Source organism: Calonectris borealis, chromosome 25 (assembly GCF_964195595.1).
Source record: "Calonectris borealis chromosome 25, bCalBor7.hap1.2, whole genome shotgun sequence".
Lineage (NCBI taxonomy): Eukaryota > Metazoa > Chordata > Aves > Procellariiformes > Procellariidae > Calonectris > Calonectris borealis.
Window position 1 is genome coordinate 2,882,593 of NC_134336.1, and position 12,627 is coordinate 2,895,219.

General features: G+C 65.6%; 2 protein-coding genes across 3 annotated transcripts; both read right to left on the reverse strand.

Moving 5' to 3' along the window:
• Positions 1–80: 80 nt before the first annotated feature.
• LCK (LCK proto-oncogene, Src family tyrosine kinase) lies at positions 81–8,893 on the reverse strand. Of its 2 annotated transcripts, XM_075173234.1 has the most exons (13): positions 8,705–8,893; positions 5,440–5,546; positions 5,241–5,322; positions 5,066–5,156; positions 4,828–4,926; positions 4,585–4,688; positions 4,322–4,471; positions 3,978–4,130; positions 2,736–2,915; positions 2,238–2,314; positions 1,977–2,130; positions 1,335–1,466; positions 82–1,024 (listed from the first exon to the last, which is right to left on the reverse strand). In XM_075173234.1, the coding sequence occupies exons 2-13, from the start codon at positions 5,539–5,541 to the stop codon at positions 822–824; spliced, it is 1,527 nt and encodes a 508-aa protein (XP_075029335.1). In that variant the 5' UTR covers positions 5,542–5,546; positions 8,705–8,893; the 3' UTR covers positions 82–821. The 2 variants fall into 2 exon arrangements, with proteins under 2 accessions (XP_075029334.1, XP_075029335.1); XM_075173233.1 differs by having other exon boundaries at positions 81–1,024; positions 5,066–5,322.
• Positions 8,894–10,437: 1,544 nt separating this feature from the next.
• On the reverse strand, positions 10,438–12,024 carry FAM167B (family with sequence similarity 167 member B). The gene is made up of 2 exons (XM_075173243.1): positions 11,603–12,024; positions 10,438–11,033 (listed from the first exon to the last, which is right to left on the reverse strand). The coding sequence occupies exons 1-2, from the start codon at positions 11,891–11,893 to the stop codon at positions 10,770–10,772; spliced, it is 555 nt and encodes a 184-aa protein (XP_075029344.1). The 5' UTR covers positions 11,894–12,024; the 3' UTR covers positions 10,438–10,769.
• Positions 12,025–12,627: the final 603 nt, after the last annotated feature.

Genomic DNA, 12,627 nt, shown 5'->3' on the forward strand with positions numbered 1-12,627 from the left:
ACGCCAGGTGGGGTTGAACCATCCCGGGGCGGGGGGGACACACACGGTAGAGGCCTCCACCAGCGCCCAGGCCCTGGCCCGGGCTTGTCCTGCCCGGGGTCGGTGAGAGCGGGGCCGTAGGGGTCCCACACAACCAGGATCCGCGTGAGAGGAGCCTCGGGCCCCCAGCAGCACCCCGGGGTGGGGTTGGGTGTGAGTGGGGTCCATCCCCCGAGGGCATCACCCCGCTTGCCCCATGGCGGCCTGGCCTCCCCGGGCCGCAGCGAGGCCCCGCAGCCACCACCGGTGCAAAGGCCTTTATTGCCCCAAAATGCGATGGCGGTTACTGGACAGATCCTGCAAAGACCACGGGGGGAGAAAGAGCATCCCACGGCCAAGGGCTGGGGCGGCCATTGCTTGCGGGGGGTACCTGCCGACACTGGGGGTGAAGGAGGCTGCGAGGCCCTGCCAGAGGGGGGTGAGGGGGCTGGCAGGGCCCCTGAGCAGGCCCGTGTGGGGCTGGAGGCTGGGTTTGCACCCGGGTGAGCAAGGGACAGCATGGTGGGCACCCGCCAGGCCCTGCAGGGCTCCACCAGAGCCCCCCACGCGCCAGCCCTCTACTCTTTGGAGTCACTTGTCGCCTTTGGCTGTCCATCGCCTTCTGGGGGAGGTGAAATCCGCTGCTCCAGAGATTTGAAGCGCTTCAAATCTTTACTGCCGAGGTCCAGGCAGTGTTTGCCAATGCCCCAGGGCGATGTGTATGGAGTCTGTGGGGACCTGATGCAAGGGGGAGCGCCCCGGGACACCCCAACACGAGGGTGCCCCAGCTGCTGCTCAGGTCCTCATGGCTGCTGCTGGTACTGGCCCTCGGTGGCGGTGAAGAAGTCCTCCAGCACGCTCTTCATGTACTCGAAGGTGGGACGTTCCTCGGGTCTCTCCTTCCAGCACTGCATCATCAGTTCGTACAGCTCCTGCGGGCAGTTGTCCGGCTGCGGCATGCGGTAACCGCGCTCCAGGTTCTGTATCACCTCGGGGTTGGTCATCCCTGCGAGGACAACGTGTACGGCACTGAATTTGGGGCACCCCCATATAGCAAGCAGCACCCTACATTTGCAAATCCCATGGGAAAGCTTCCCTTCCCCCTCTACTGCCTCTGAAACCCCCGGCGGCTTTTGGGCCGTGGCTGGCCATGTGCATGGGGAAGCGGTCGAAACCATCGCGGGCTGGAAGGGAAGGGAGCCAGATGGGGCGGCTCAGGGCGTGCGTGCGTGCGGGAGTGCACGCACACACTCGTGGGTGTGCGCTTGCATGCGTGTGCGAGCCTTTCTGCTGCGCAGCTGCCGGGAAATCCTGACCTGGATACGGGATCCGGCCGTAGGTGACGATCTCCGTGAGCAGGATGCCGAACGACCAGACATCGGACTTGATCGTGAACGTTCCGTAATTAATAGCCTCCGGCGCCGTCCACTTAATGGGGAATTTAGCCCCTGAAAAACAGCAGGAGGGGAGAAAATAAAACGTTGCGGCTGAGCTGGAAACATCCCTCTCTGTTTAACCCTTGTGACAACCCCGAGCCAGCCTCTGTGTGCCTGGGGACGAGCTGGGTTTGGTGGCAGCCGGCCCCCCCGGTCCCCCGCTGCTTGGCTGGCTACAGAGCCCCCGGCGCGGGCTGGCACCCTGCAGTGGGCCAGCACACCTGTTCCTGCAGTAGCCACCAGATAGGGCTGTCACCCCACCAAAAGCAGGGTGGAGTGGGTACGTGGGGGTCCGGCAGCCCCTCTCCAGCTGGGGGGAGAGAGATGGAGGGGGGAGAAGGACCCCTGCACCCCCCGCCTGCTCCCCTCTCCAGGGGCTGCCTGCTCCTGGGGCACCGCGGGGAGCCCCGGAAGAGGCCGGGGTGGGTGGGGGTTTCCTCCTCCCGCAGCCCCGAGCTGTGTGCACCCCAAGAGTGGGGCTTGGAGGGGGCACGTGTGGGGCCGAGGCGGTGGGGGACGCACCCTCGCGAGCCGTGTACTCGTTGTCCTCGATGAGGCGGGCCAGCCCGAAGTCGGCGATTTTGCAGCACAGGGTGTCCGACACGAGGATGTTGGCAGCCCGCAGGTCGCGGTGGATGTAGTTCTTGGCCTCGATGAAGGCCATGCCTTCGGCGATCTGCGGTTCGGAGTAATTGCAATTAACAGGTGCCAGCCCGAGCAGGGCAGCCCCAGCCCCGGCACAGCCCTCCCCGCCAGCAGCCCCGCGGCTCCGTCCCCCCTCACCTGCGCGGCCATGTCCAGCAGTTTGTTGATGCTGAGCTTGACTCCTTCCGAGGTCTTGAGGAAGTCCACGAGGCTGCCTGCAACGAAGGCAGCAGGTCTCAGCGGCAGGCAGGCGCCTGCCTCCCCTCCCCATGGTGCCTGGTGGGGCTGGGGGTTGCAGCGGTGGGTTCACCGGGGCACCGTCCCCCAGCGCAACACCGAATGTGGGGCTGGGCAGCTCGCAGCCCCCGGAAAGGCAGGCAGGAGTGGATGGGCAGGAGACCACCCTGCCTGCAAGGTCCTTTTCCCCTTCCCAGGGCTGACCCCGGAGCTCCCAGCTGGTGGCAGAGCTGTGATGCAAAAGCAGAGCGCGGGGAGGCAAAGGATGCCAAAAGCAGCTCAATAAACCAAAGCCAGCACCGACCACTGGACGGGAACAGCCAAGAGCTGAAGGCACCACAGCTCTTCACAGCCCCCAGCCACCCTCACCCACGGTGGGCAGCGCCCGGGTGCCCTCACCCTTCTCCATGTACTCCGTGATGATGTAGATGGGCTCCTTCGTCACCACGGCGTAGAGCCGCACCAGCCGCGGGTGCTGCAGGTTCTTCATGAGGTTGGCCTCCGCCAGGAAGGCGCTGGGTGACATGCTGCCCTGCTTCAGGTTTTTGATGGCCACCTTGGTGTGGCCGTTGTAGAAGCCTGCAGAGAGATGGGGCAGAGGGACCCCATCACCGGGCATGGCCGGGGGACGCGTGGCAATAGCGGTGCCGGCCAAGGAGGCAAGCGTGGGGGCTACTCTGTGGATGTAGAGCATCCCAACCCGAGACTGCACAAGCGAGAGATGTTGGAGATTGCAAAGGTTGGCTGAAGACCAAGCCCAGAGGCAGCGAAGGCTGGTGAGGGACCCTCCCACCCCAGAGGACTGCTGCAGCAGGGCCAGAGGACCTCTGGGGACAATCACAGCTCTGTGCTGGCGACCTCCTGGGCAAAAATCTGTAACCGCATTTTAACCAGCCAGGCAGATATTTTTACGTGTGGCTTTCAGCCACGAGGAGGAAAGGAAGCTGTTGGTTGCCGGGCTTTGAACAGGAGGGGTGGCTGGGGGAGCCGGGCAGCAATGCCGAAGCCTGGCTCCTGCTGGGTATCCAGAGGGGACTTTGGGGGACAGCCAGCACCCGTAGCAAAGGCAGGGACCCCGCTCCGGGGCTGTGGGGCAGGATGGAGGGGAGCGGAGCAACTCCAATGCCTTCCCCACTGCGGCACCCGGGGAGCAGGAGGTGCTTTTGTGGCTGGGTCGCAGCACGCTCGAGGCCCCGCGCTGCCTCCAAGTCCCCAGTTGCTCCCAGCATCGCAGCGACAGCCACAAGGGCCGTGTCCCATGCGGGGCCGCGCACGGTGCTCCTGGGCCCCACGCCAAAGCCGGCAGCTGCTCTCACGGCAAGCGGAGCCTGGCTCGACAAGGACACGGTGCAGCCCCCGTGCATGCACACCTGCGCCAGCACACTCGTCCTGGCAGCAGTGCAGGGGTCCGGGTGGCCAGGGATGGGCGAGGGGGGAAGCTGGGGCTGTTCTGGGTAAACCAGAGCTGCCCCTGGGTTTTCTCCCTTCTTCCAGGGGCCTTGTAAAAAGCTGAGGTCCCATGCGTGGAGCTCTGCTGGTTGCTCCATGTGAGACCCCGGGCCGAGGACGCTGCGGGACCCGGCTGACGCTGCCCACACCTCCTCATCTGGGAGGAAGCACCCCGGTTGCACCCTGACTCACCCATCCAGACTTCTCCGAACTGCCCTGCTCCCAGCTTCTCCACCAGCTTCAGGGACTCCCGCGGCACCTCCCACTCGTCCTGCCACCACGGCTTCTGCGGCTTCTGGGTCCGGCAGGGCTTGCCGAGGCGGGTGCACAGCCCGTCGGAGCTGCCTGCGGCGCAGGGGGAGGCAGAGCCAGCATCAAAACAGGCAGAGGGCACGGGGCACCCAGCACAAGGTAATGATGTTGCTGGGGCACGGGTAGCCGCGTGTCCTGCTCATCCCGTCCCGTCCCGTCCCGTCCCGTCCCGTCCCGTCCCATCCCCTGCCTGCAGGCAGGACCAGCCCCTGGACAGCACATACGTGTGTAATACTCCACCAGCTCGTGCAGGCTGCTGAAGGTGACACGGGGGGAGATGTAGTACCCCCCGTTGTCCATGTTGCGGATCTTGTAGTGCTTCACTGTCTCGCCCTGGTTCTGGTCGAAGTCCCTCACCGACAGTGAGTAGGAGCCTGGGAAGACGGGGTTCCGTGTGGGTGTGGGACCCCAACATTCCTCCTGTGCTTCCCAGCACCTTTCCCAGTGCCCGCGGCAGGAGATGCCGGCGGGACCCACGGCACGGTACCTTTGGAGGTCTCGCTCTCCCGGATGAGGAAGGAGCCGTGCGTGTTGCCCGACGCCAGGAGCTGCCGCTCCGCATCCTTGCGGCTGATGCTTTTGAAGAACCACCTGGGGACACGGGGCAGGGTTAGGGCTGGGGGGGCTCAGCCACCTTCCCCCACCAGTGCTTCAGGGGATGCTCCTGGCACCTTCCCCGTTGCCGCCACAGCTCCTGCCGGGGCACGGCTCCTACTCAACCCCTACTCACGGCTCGGGCTCCAGGCTGTTCACCATGGCCACGAAGTTGTAGGGGATCAAACCCTCTTGGCCAGTGGTGAGCGACTGCGCCTTCCACCACTCCCCGCTCCTGCAAGGACACAGCGAGGTGAGACCCCCCCGGCTGCCAGGACCCCGCACGGACCCCCCCCGGCAGCACCGGGACGCCATCCGGGGAGCCGCGGGGTCGCGCCGGCACGGGTGCTGGGACGCTGTCGGCGCTCGCTCACTCTTCCAGGACGCGGAGCTTCTCGCCCTTCTGCAGCCCCAGGTCCCCGTCGTGCTTGGGCTCGTAGTTGTACAGGGCCACCACCAGCTTATCTGGGAGGACAAGCGGAGGGGCAGGGTGGCGGCGGCCAACTTGGGGGGTGTCCACAGCCGCCCCCCGCCGCGGCCAGACCTTACCTTGCAGGGGGGAGCACGGCGGAGACGTGGCCTCGTAGGACACCAGGGGGTCTTGCACCTCAGAGCCGTTACGGATCAGCCTCTGTGAGGGGATGAGGAGCCCCGTGAGCCCTCGCCTTCCCAGGATTTGGCCATCCCATGGCCACCTCCGGAGGTGTTTGGCCACCGGGACAGGGGGTTCCGCTCGCCCCCTCCTCACCTGGCGCTTGCTGTCGGGCTCGATGGGGTAATTGCAGTGCTCACAAATGTCGATGTTCTCGATCCAGTCCTCGTCGTAGTCCGAGCTGCAGCAGCAGCCCATGGTGGCTGCAGGGGGGCGAGAGGCGGTGAGGGAACCTTCGCACCCCCGGCCCCAGCTTTGCCTCTCCTCCTGCTCCAGCGCGTCCCCATCCCCGCGTCTGTCCGTCTGGCTGCCCACGTCGCATGGCCCATCCCACACACCCCCCGGGTCCTCTGCTGAACTGAGGGCATCCCCTGACTCTCTGTCGCCAGCCATATTTCCTCCTAATTTTGTTCTGGCTTTGTTAATTAAAAACACTGAAGGCAATTAGTCCCCAGCCTGAGGCTCCCCGAGCTGCCGGCACAGCCTGGCGTTGTCTCCTTCCCCCCTTGCAGCCCTTGGGCTGATCCCTACGCTCTCCACCTAGGTAACAATCTAATCATGAATATCCCTTTAGCCATTAACACGTCCTTGCACGGCTCTGAACCTGTGTTTTACGAGGTTTGGCTGGACCAGGCACCTCCCCGGCCCTAAAAGCGGCTCCCTGGGGCCAGAGGCAGATGCGAGCGCTCACCCACCCACGCTGCATCACCTCCGATTTCCTTCTGCCCCCCCGGGGCTCTTCTTAGCCTCCCCCCGTGCATTTGGCCCCATCGCTGTGCTCCTGTTTCTCCCGCATCAGGGATGTCCTTTAAACCCCCATCCCTGCTCGGGGGCCCCTCGTCCTCAGCAGCTCCCCCTGAAACACCAAGAATCTCCCAACCTCCTGCTTGCATCCCCATCAACCTGATGTTTGCATCAGCCCTGGCCACGCTGACCCCAAGCCGGCACAGAGCTGCACTGCCACCGCGGCGTGGGCACCGGGGCAGCCTGGCAGCGATGCCACGAGTGTTGTGTGGGCTCTGCAAACCGCCCGGGCAGCTCTCACCTTCCCATGAAAGCCGAGCGCGGCACAGAGCCGGGAGCCCCGGCAGTGCGTCATGTGGAAACAGTGGCCCACGGCCCTGGAAAAAGCTCTTCCGTAGAATCCCCCACGCCTACACAACCGGGATTTATCTCCACCAAGACGTGGCCCCCAAATCCTCTTTCCAGGCTCTGCCCAGCAGCTTTGGGGGCTCTTTGGGGGCCCCGGTGTGGTTTCCGCAGGCATCGGGTGCCAACGGCAGGGCTGGGAGCCCCACGCCGCCGACAGCCAGCCCAGGTGTCTGCCCCCGGCAGCCAAAATCAGCGGCCGCTTTTGCAAATGCCAAGTGGGAGCTCTTATCTGGCAGCGAGGCGTTGCAGCTGCGAGGGTCCCCGTCCCCGCCGTGCCCTGCAATGAGCCGGGTCCCCGGCAGGCTGGCTGAGCCCCGGGAGCCGCTTTGCTGGGAGATACTGGCCGCTGGCACTGCCAGCACCATTTTCTCCTTGGTTTCCTACCCGCGAGCCATTGCACCGCTGTGTTTTCACAAGCACCCACTTAAATCCACCTCTCTCCACGCTGCACAGCAGCGGGGGCTTCGTTTGAGTGGGTACCCCCATGGGCAACTGGGGACAACAGGGAAAAGCCTCGCAGGGGGTCCCCAGGGAGGGTGCGGGGTCCCCAGGATGCCACCAGCCCCAGCCATCAGCGCCTGCTGCCAGCCAGAAACCGAAACCTCCAGCCCACGCTGCCAGGGCTGGTTTTGCAGACCAGGAGCCCCCTCCCTCGGGGACGAGGTCGGCGCGGCTGTTTCGGGATCCACAGCAGGGACATGGGGGCTGTCCCCACAGTGCCACCCTGGGGTGCCCAGTGCCACGGCGGGAGCAGGCGACGGGCGATTTTGGCGAGGAGAGGGCAGACGAGCGAGCCCCCGCCATGCCGTGCAATGCTGCTCTGGGGACTTAAATGCTAAAAACCACCCTGGTGCCTTCAGCTTCCAACGACCCTTATTTGGGAACACACTTTGGCACCCAAAAATGGGCTCGGCCGCGGTGCCCCGACGCAGGCAGGAGGAGCAGGCAAGGCCCCGGCCATGCCCAGGCAGCAGCAAAGCCCGTGCCCAGCCCCGAGCACAACCCTGGCACCGCAGAGGAGAAGCCCCCGCTCTCCCAGACCTGCCCGCCCCCCTTCAAACACCTTTACCAAAGGCGAGCGGTGCCAGGAGATGTTTTTTCCTTCCTGCACGAAGCCAGGGTGGGGAGGGAGGTGCTGCTATTGTGCCTTTTTTTTTTTCTTATGAACTCAAGCCACAGCGTAATTTCCACCGAGCAGCCGTTTCACCTGCGTGGTGCGAGGGCCATGCCGGTGAAACGGGGTGTTTGAAGTCGGGTTTTGTGACTGCATCTGTGCAACCGAATTTCTCGTACGAAGGCTGCCTGGGAGGGATGTGTAGGCACCCCTGCCCCACGCCTCGCTGTGTCCCCGGGGAGGTGTCTGCCTGCGTGCATGGGTGTGCACGCGTGTCCTTGCACGGCCATGTATGTGCCTCTCCGCGGCTTTGCTCGGGAGCGTCTGGACCCCCCGGCTCTTTCCGGAGGAGCTGCCCTGTGCTGGCCCTTCCGCACACGCTTCTTTGGCCGGGTCCGGTTGGTTTGTGCACCAGCGTGGGCGGGCGTGAGGAGGGCTGAAGGCTGGGCTGACCCCGTCCCTGATGCTCCTCAAGGCTCACCGGGGTGCCCCGGGTGTCCCCGAGCCAGCTGTGACCCAGCTGGACGGTCAACCCCACACTGGCGTAGCCTTGCAGAGGCGGGAAGGACCACGGCCCCGAAGCTGCCATCACAGCGGGGAGGTGTTTGCACTGAGACAGTACCGAAACCCAGCGTATCGCAGCGTCTGAACCCCCCAAACTGGGCAGCGGACACCAATGGACTGGCACTAAACCGCTGCCTGTCCCTAAGCTGCTCTCGCCCACGGCCGGGCAGGCAAGAGCCTGGCGCTGGGGACAAAACTCCCGCTTTGCCCTGGAAATGGGGGCTCGGGGAGAGCCCTGTGAGGGGACCGGTGCTCCCCCCCCGGCAGGCCCCCCAGGCGGGCAGAGGGCATCGGCTTTCACCCCAACTGGGAGGCCACAGAGGAATGGGGAGCACAGCCCTGCTCCCCCCATCCCTCGCCCGGGCACCAGCGCTCACGTCCCCCCGCAGCGATGAGTCCGAACCCCCATTTCCATCCTTCCGAGGGGCAACCTCGGAGAGTGCAATGGGACCCCCCACCCTCTGCAGCCACCCGGGTGGTCCCCAGCTCCCAAAGAGGGTGCAAACCCTCTCGCCCCGAGGTCCCCGTTACCTGTTGGCAGCGAGGCGAGGACCAGCCGCTCTCAGACTCCCATGGCAGCAAGAGCGAAAGTGCCGTCCCCGCTCACCTCCTCTCCATCCCCGGCAGGAGGGCGGCGACCCTCTGGGGAGCGGAGCCGAGCCCCCCGCACGCGGGCGCGCGCTCCCCGCTGCCGCCGCTCGCTCTTGCTCGCCGCCTGCCCTGGTTTCCTGCCTCATGAGCAAACTCTAGAGAAGCTGGTTCGCAGCTCGCGCACAACCGCAAAAGTTAGTGACAAACCCCGATGGCTTCCTGCCATCCCCGGCATAAAAGGTCCCTGCTCTGGGTGCCCTCGGCCACCAATCCCCAGGGACCGGCTGGGCAAGGGGATGCTGAGCCCCTTGGCCAGCGGGGTCCTGTGGGCTGGGGGATGTGCTGCGAGGGGCCAGCGATGGGCAGGGGTTCGTCACCCGCTGCCCGGGCAGTCCCGGCTAGCTGAGCCCCCCGGTCCCCTGTGCTGTCCCCTCTCCGGTGCTCAGCGTGGGCAGGCTGGCGGTGCTGTGCACCAGCCGCCCCTGACCCCATCGGACCCTACTCAGGTTGTGGGACTCATCCTGCACCCCGCAGCCCCCGCTTTGGCCGTCACCATCAAATCAGCCCAGACCGCGGCGCCCCAAGAGCTGCAGTGACAGTGGCTGAAGCCGAGGGGACACGTTGTGCCCCGGCCAGGCTGTCAGCCCTGTGTTTTTGGAGACAGCTCAGAGCAGAGCAACCACAACGCTATTGTCTTGGCTTTTGCGATCAAACATGAAGCCGCAGGTACCTGCCAGCTGCTCTGCGGAGACATGGGCAGGAAGCCCCGCTGTGCCGGGGGGGGGCTGCGGCAGCTGGGGGGGCACCACAGCCATAGCACCGGGCGCAGCATCCACGCTGGCAGGGACCATTTCCCAGGGGCAGCCGCGCAGCCCCCTTCCCATCGTGCTCGCCAACACCATGGGTGCCCCAGGCAAGGGGTGGTGGGGAGCGCTGCCAGGCCCTGGGGTGTGTCGCAGCCTCAGGGTGCACATCGGGTTCTCCCCGTGTCCTGCTGCTACCCTGGGAAGGAGAAGCAGCCCCCGAAATTATCCCTGGGTCATCCCACAGCTTCCCCAGGTCATCCCACATATTCCCTGGCACCACTTGCAAAAAGTGTTCAGTTAAAGCGGCAACTTCTTTTATAAAGGGTTTGGTGTTAATGGAGGAAGGGAAAAAGCCAAAAGCAAACCCCTCTAGCGAGGGCAGCGTTGCCAGCCCCGGCTGGCACTACCCCGGGGTCCCTCCTGCTCCCAGCGCAGCGCTGTCAGGGATAGGGAGATGGGGCAGGACGGGGGCACGGGGGCTGCCGAACCCTGAGCACGGCCCCCGGCGCCTCCCGGCCTTAAGCCTCAAAAACAACCCCTCCATTCGCAGCCGGTTTGGTGACGAGTGTTTCCTGCAACGGCACAGCCCGAGCACCCACCCGCTGCCAGGGCGCCCGGGGAGAGCCTGGCAACGAGGTCCCCGAAGCAGAGACACCGTCTCCCCGGCACGGCACCGTCCTGCAGCAGAAACCGGTGAGAAGCCACCCACCCCGTGAGCCACAGCCCCGGGGAGCGGCCAGGGAAGGGGCGATGGCAGCGTGGTCCCTCTTGCCACCCCCCTGTCCCCCCCAGCGAAGGGCCGGGAGCCACATCTGGAGGCGCAGGCAGGTGCCTGGGTGCATGCGACAAAAGGAAAAACCATCAGCTCTCACCTTCACCTCCTTTTATTCCTCCTCAAAGGGCTGCTCCCCATGTTTTCCACTATGGTTGACCCCACCACCCTTAAGGACAGGGCACTGGGTGCCCCAAAACGCCCTGTGCCCAATGAGGACGGTGGCATTCCCATACCACCGTGGCACAGCATTGCACCACGGCTCAGCACCGCCTGCCCCAAGGGAGCTCAGCCCTCAGCAGCTCCACAGTCCCTGAGGCACTTTGGGAGGAATCCGCAAACTCTACCAGGTCCCGATGCACCCATGGGTGCCCGCGAGGCTCCCATCCGGGCTCGGAGCCGAGCGATCCGTGGGGTCCTGCTGCGCTCAGCAGAGGGAGAATCGTCGGGAGTTGATGTTCATGCGGGTGACGCCGATGTGCTTGAGCGGCATGGAGAGCAGGAAGGCGGCCTTGGGCGGGATGTTGCAGAGCAGATCCGAGTCTTCCTCGCATCCCTCGAGGCCAAAGGTAGCATCGTCCAGCATCTCCTTGTGCTGGTGGCAGGCCTGCTCCACCTTCAGCCGGTGCAGCTGCGCCCGCAGGCGCATCAGCTGCTGCGCCAGGCGCTGATCCGCAGCCTGCATCTCTCGCTGCACGGGGGAGACGAGCATCAGGGCTGGAGCAGGACCGGCCGCGGGGTCAGCTGCCCACGCAGGGGGGATGCTGGGGCTTGGCCAGGGCACAAACCCACTGGGATCAGCACAGAGCCCACGCACACAGTCCCAGGGTCGGCACAGGGGCTGTGCTGGGGTCAGCTCAGATGCCCCCGGGTTTGCACCCACATGGCTGTTGCTGCCTGTGCCACCCCATGAAAGCCACTGCAGCCGTGCCACCAGCGGGGCAGGCAGGAGGGGGTGACAAGTGCAGACCCTGACAGAGCTGGGAGCCCCGGCGCTGTGCAGGGGACACAGGCAGAGCTGCAGCACCACAGAGCCACACGCGCCTTGCAAAAAACCACGTACACCGGCCGTGCTGGGCAAAGGAGCAAAGCACTGCGCTGCGGCTGAAGCGCCCTGGCCCCGGCACATGCCATTGCTGCTGCGTGAGGTGGGGCTGCAAGCGCTCCCTCTGCACCGAGGAGCCCCATGGCCCCATCCCTGCCTTGGGGCTCAGCCCTTGCCCACCCCTCATGCCCCCCATTCCACCGGCAGCTACTCACCAGCTCCGTCCTGAGCCACTCCAGAGCCGATTCCATGGTGGCAAAGCCACAGATGCCACCGTCCCACTCATCCTCAGGGTGCCCAGGGCCCTGCTCTACCCCCCGCGCCCCCCCGGGGGTCCGGCTATGCCAGGGCTGCCCCCGCACCCGGGCTTCCCACTCCAGGTACGAGGGTCTCCGCGTCTGCAGCTTCAGCTTGGCCGTCAGCGCCTTCACGCTGTCCAGGCTCTCCTCCTCCCAGGTGGGCTCCTCTTCGCCCAGCTCCTTGAACTTCAGGTGGCCGAAGGGCATGGTGGCACACACCGGAGCCCCCCAAAACCCTTGGGTGACCTCTTCCCCCTCAAAGTCTCCGTAGAAGCAGAGCCTCCACCCCACTGCACCCCCAAGGCAAGGAGCACCCTGACCACGGACACCCACCCACTGCCCCCAGCTGCACCCGAGTCACGGCTATTTATTCACCCCCAGAACAATAAAGGTTGGGGACGCCGAGGTCAATTCTAACGGGCGGGAACTTTCCTTATCCAGAGGAGCGCGAAGGAGGGGTGTTTTGGTTTTGTTCCGCGGCGGTTTGGAGTTTTGGGTTTTTTTTTTTCCTTTTCTTTTCTTTTTTAGCATTATTGTCTCCAGCTGGGAGGAGACTCCCTGTTCCCCGGGAGGAGGAAGCCTTCCCCGGGACGGACGGGCAAGGAGGAGCGGGGATGATTTATCCCCGGGCGCCGCCGCCCTCCCGCACCCGGCCGGGGCCCGGGGAGCGGGGGGGGGGACCCAAAAAAAGCCCAAGGAAGGAAAAAGAAAGCGGCGGGGGCTGCGGGGGGGGGGACGGGGCGAGGAGCCGGGGGGCAGCTGGGGTCCCGCATCCCGGCCGGGCCGTTAAGGTGGAACCGGGTCAGGATCCGGTCACCGTCCCCCCTCCCCGGCGGTGCAAGGGTCCGGGAGCCGCGGCGGTGGGTTACGGGTTTCGCCTGCGCCCCACGGGCACCGCCTGCCCCGGGGACGGCCCCCCCGACCCCTCCAGCTCCCCCCCG

What these genes read in the sequence shown, in the direction of transcription:
- LCK (XM_075173233.1), bottom strand. Translation starts at nt 5,541, where the DNA reads ATGGGCTGCTGCTGCAGCTCGGACTACGACGAGGACTGGATCGAGAAC. An exon ending in AAGCTCCGCGTCCTGGAAGA is followed by an intron (nt 4,927 to 5,065) that starts GTGAGCGAGCGC and finishes GTGTCCTTGCAG; the next exon opens with GAGCGGGGAGTGGTGGAAGG. An exon ending in CGAGTACACGGCTCGCGAGG is followed by an intron (nt 1,467 to 1,976) that starts GTGCGTCCCCCA and finishes GCTGTTTTTCAG; the next exon opens with GGGCTAAATTCCCCATTAAG.
- FAM167B (XM_075173243.1), bottom strand. Translation starts at nt 11,893, where the DNA reads ATGCCCTTCGGCCACCTGAAGTTCAAGGAGCTGGGCGAAGAGGAGCCC. An exon ending in AGTGGCTCAGGACGGAGCTG is followed by an intron (nt 11,034 to 11,602) that starts GTGAGTAGCTGC and finishes TCCCCCGTGCAG; the next exon opens with CGAGAGATGCAGGCTGCGGA.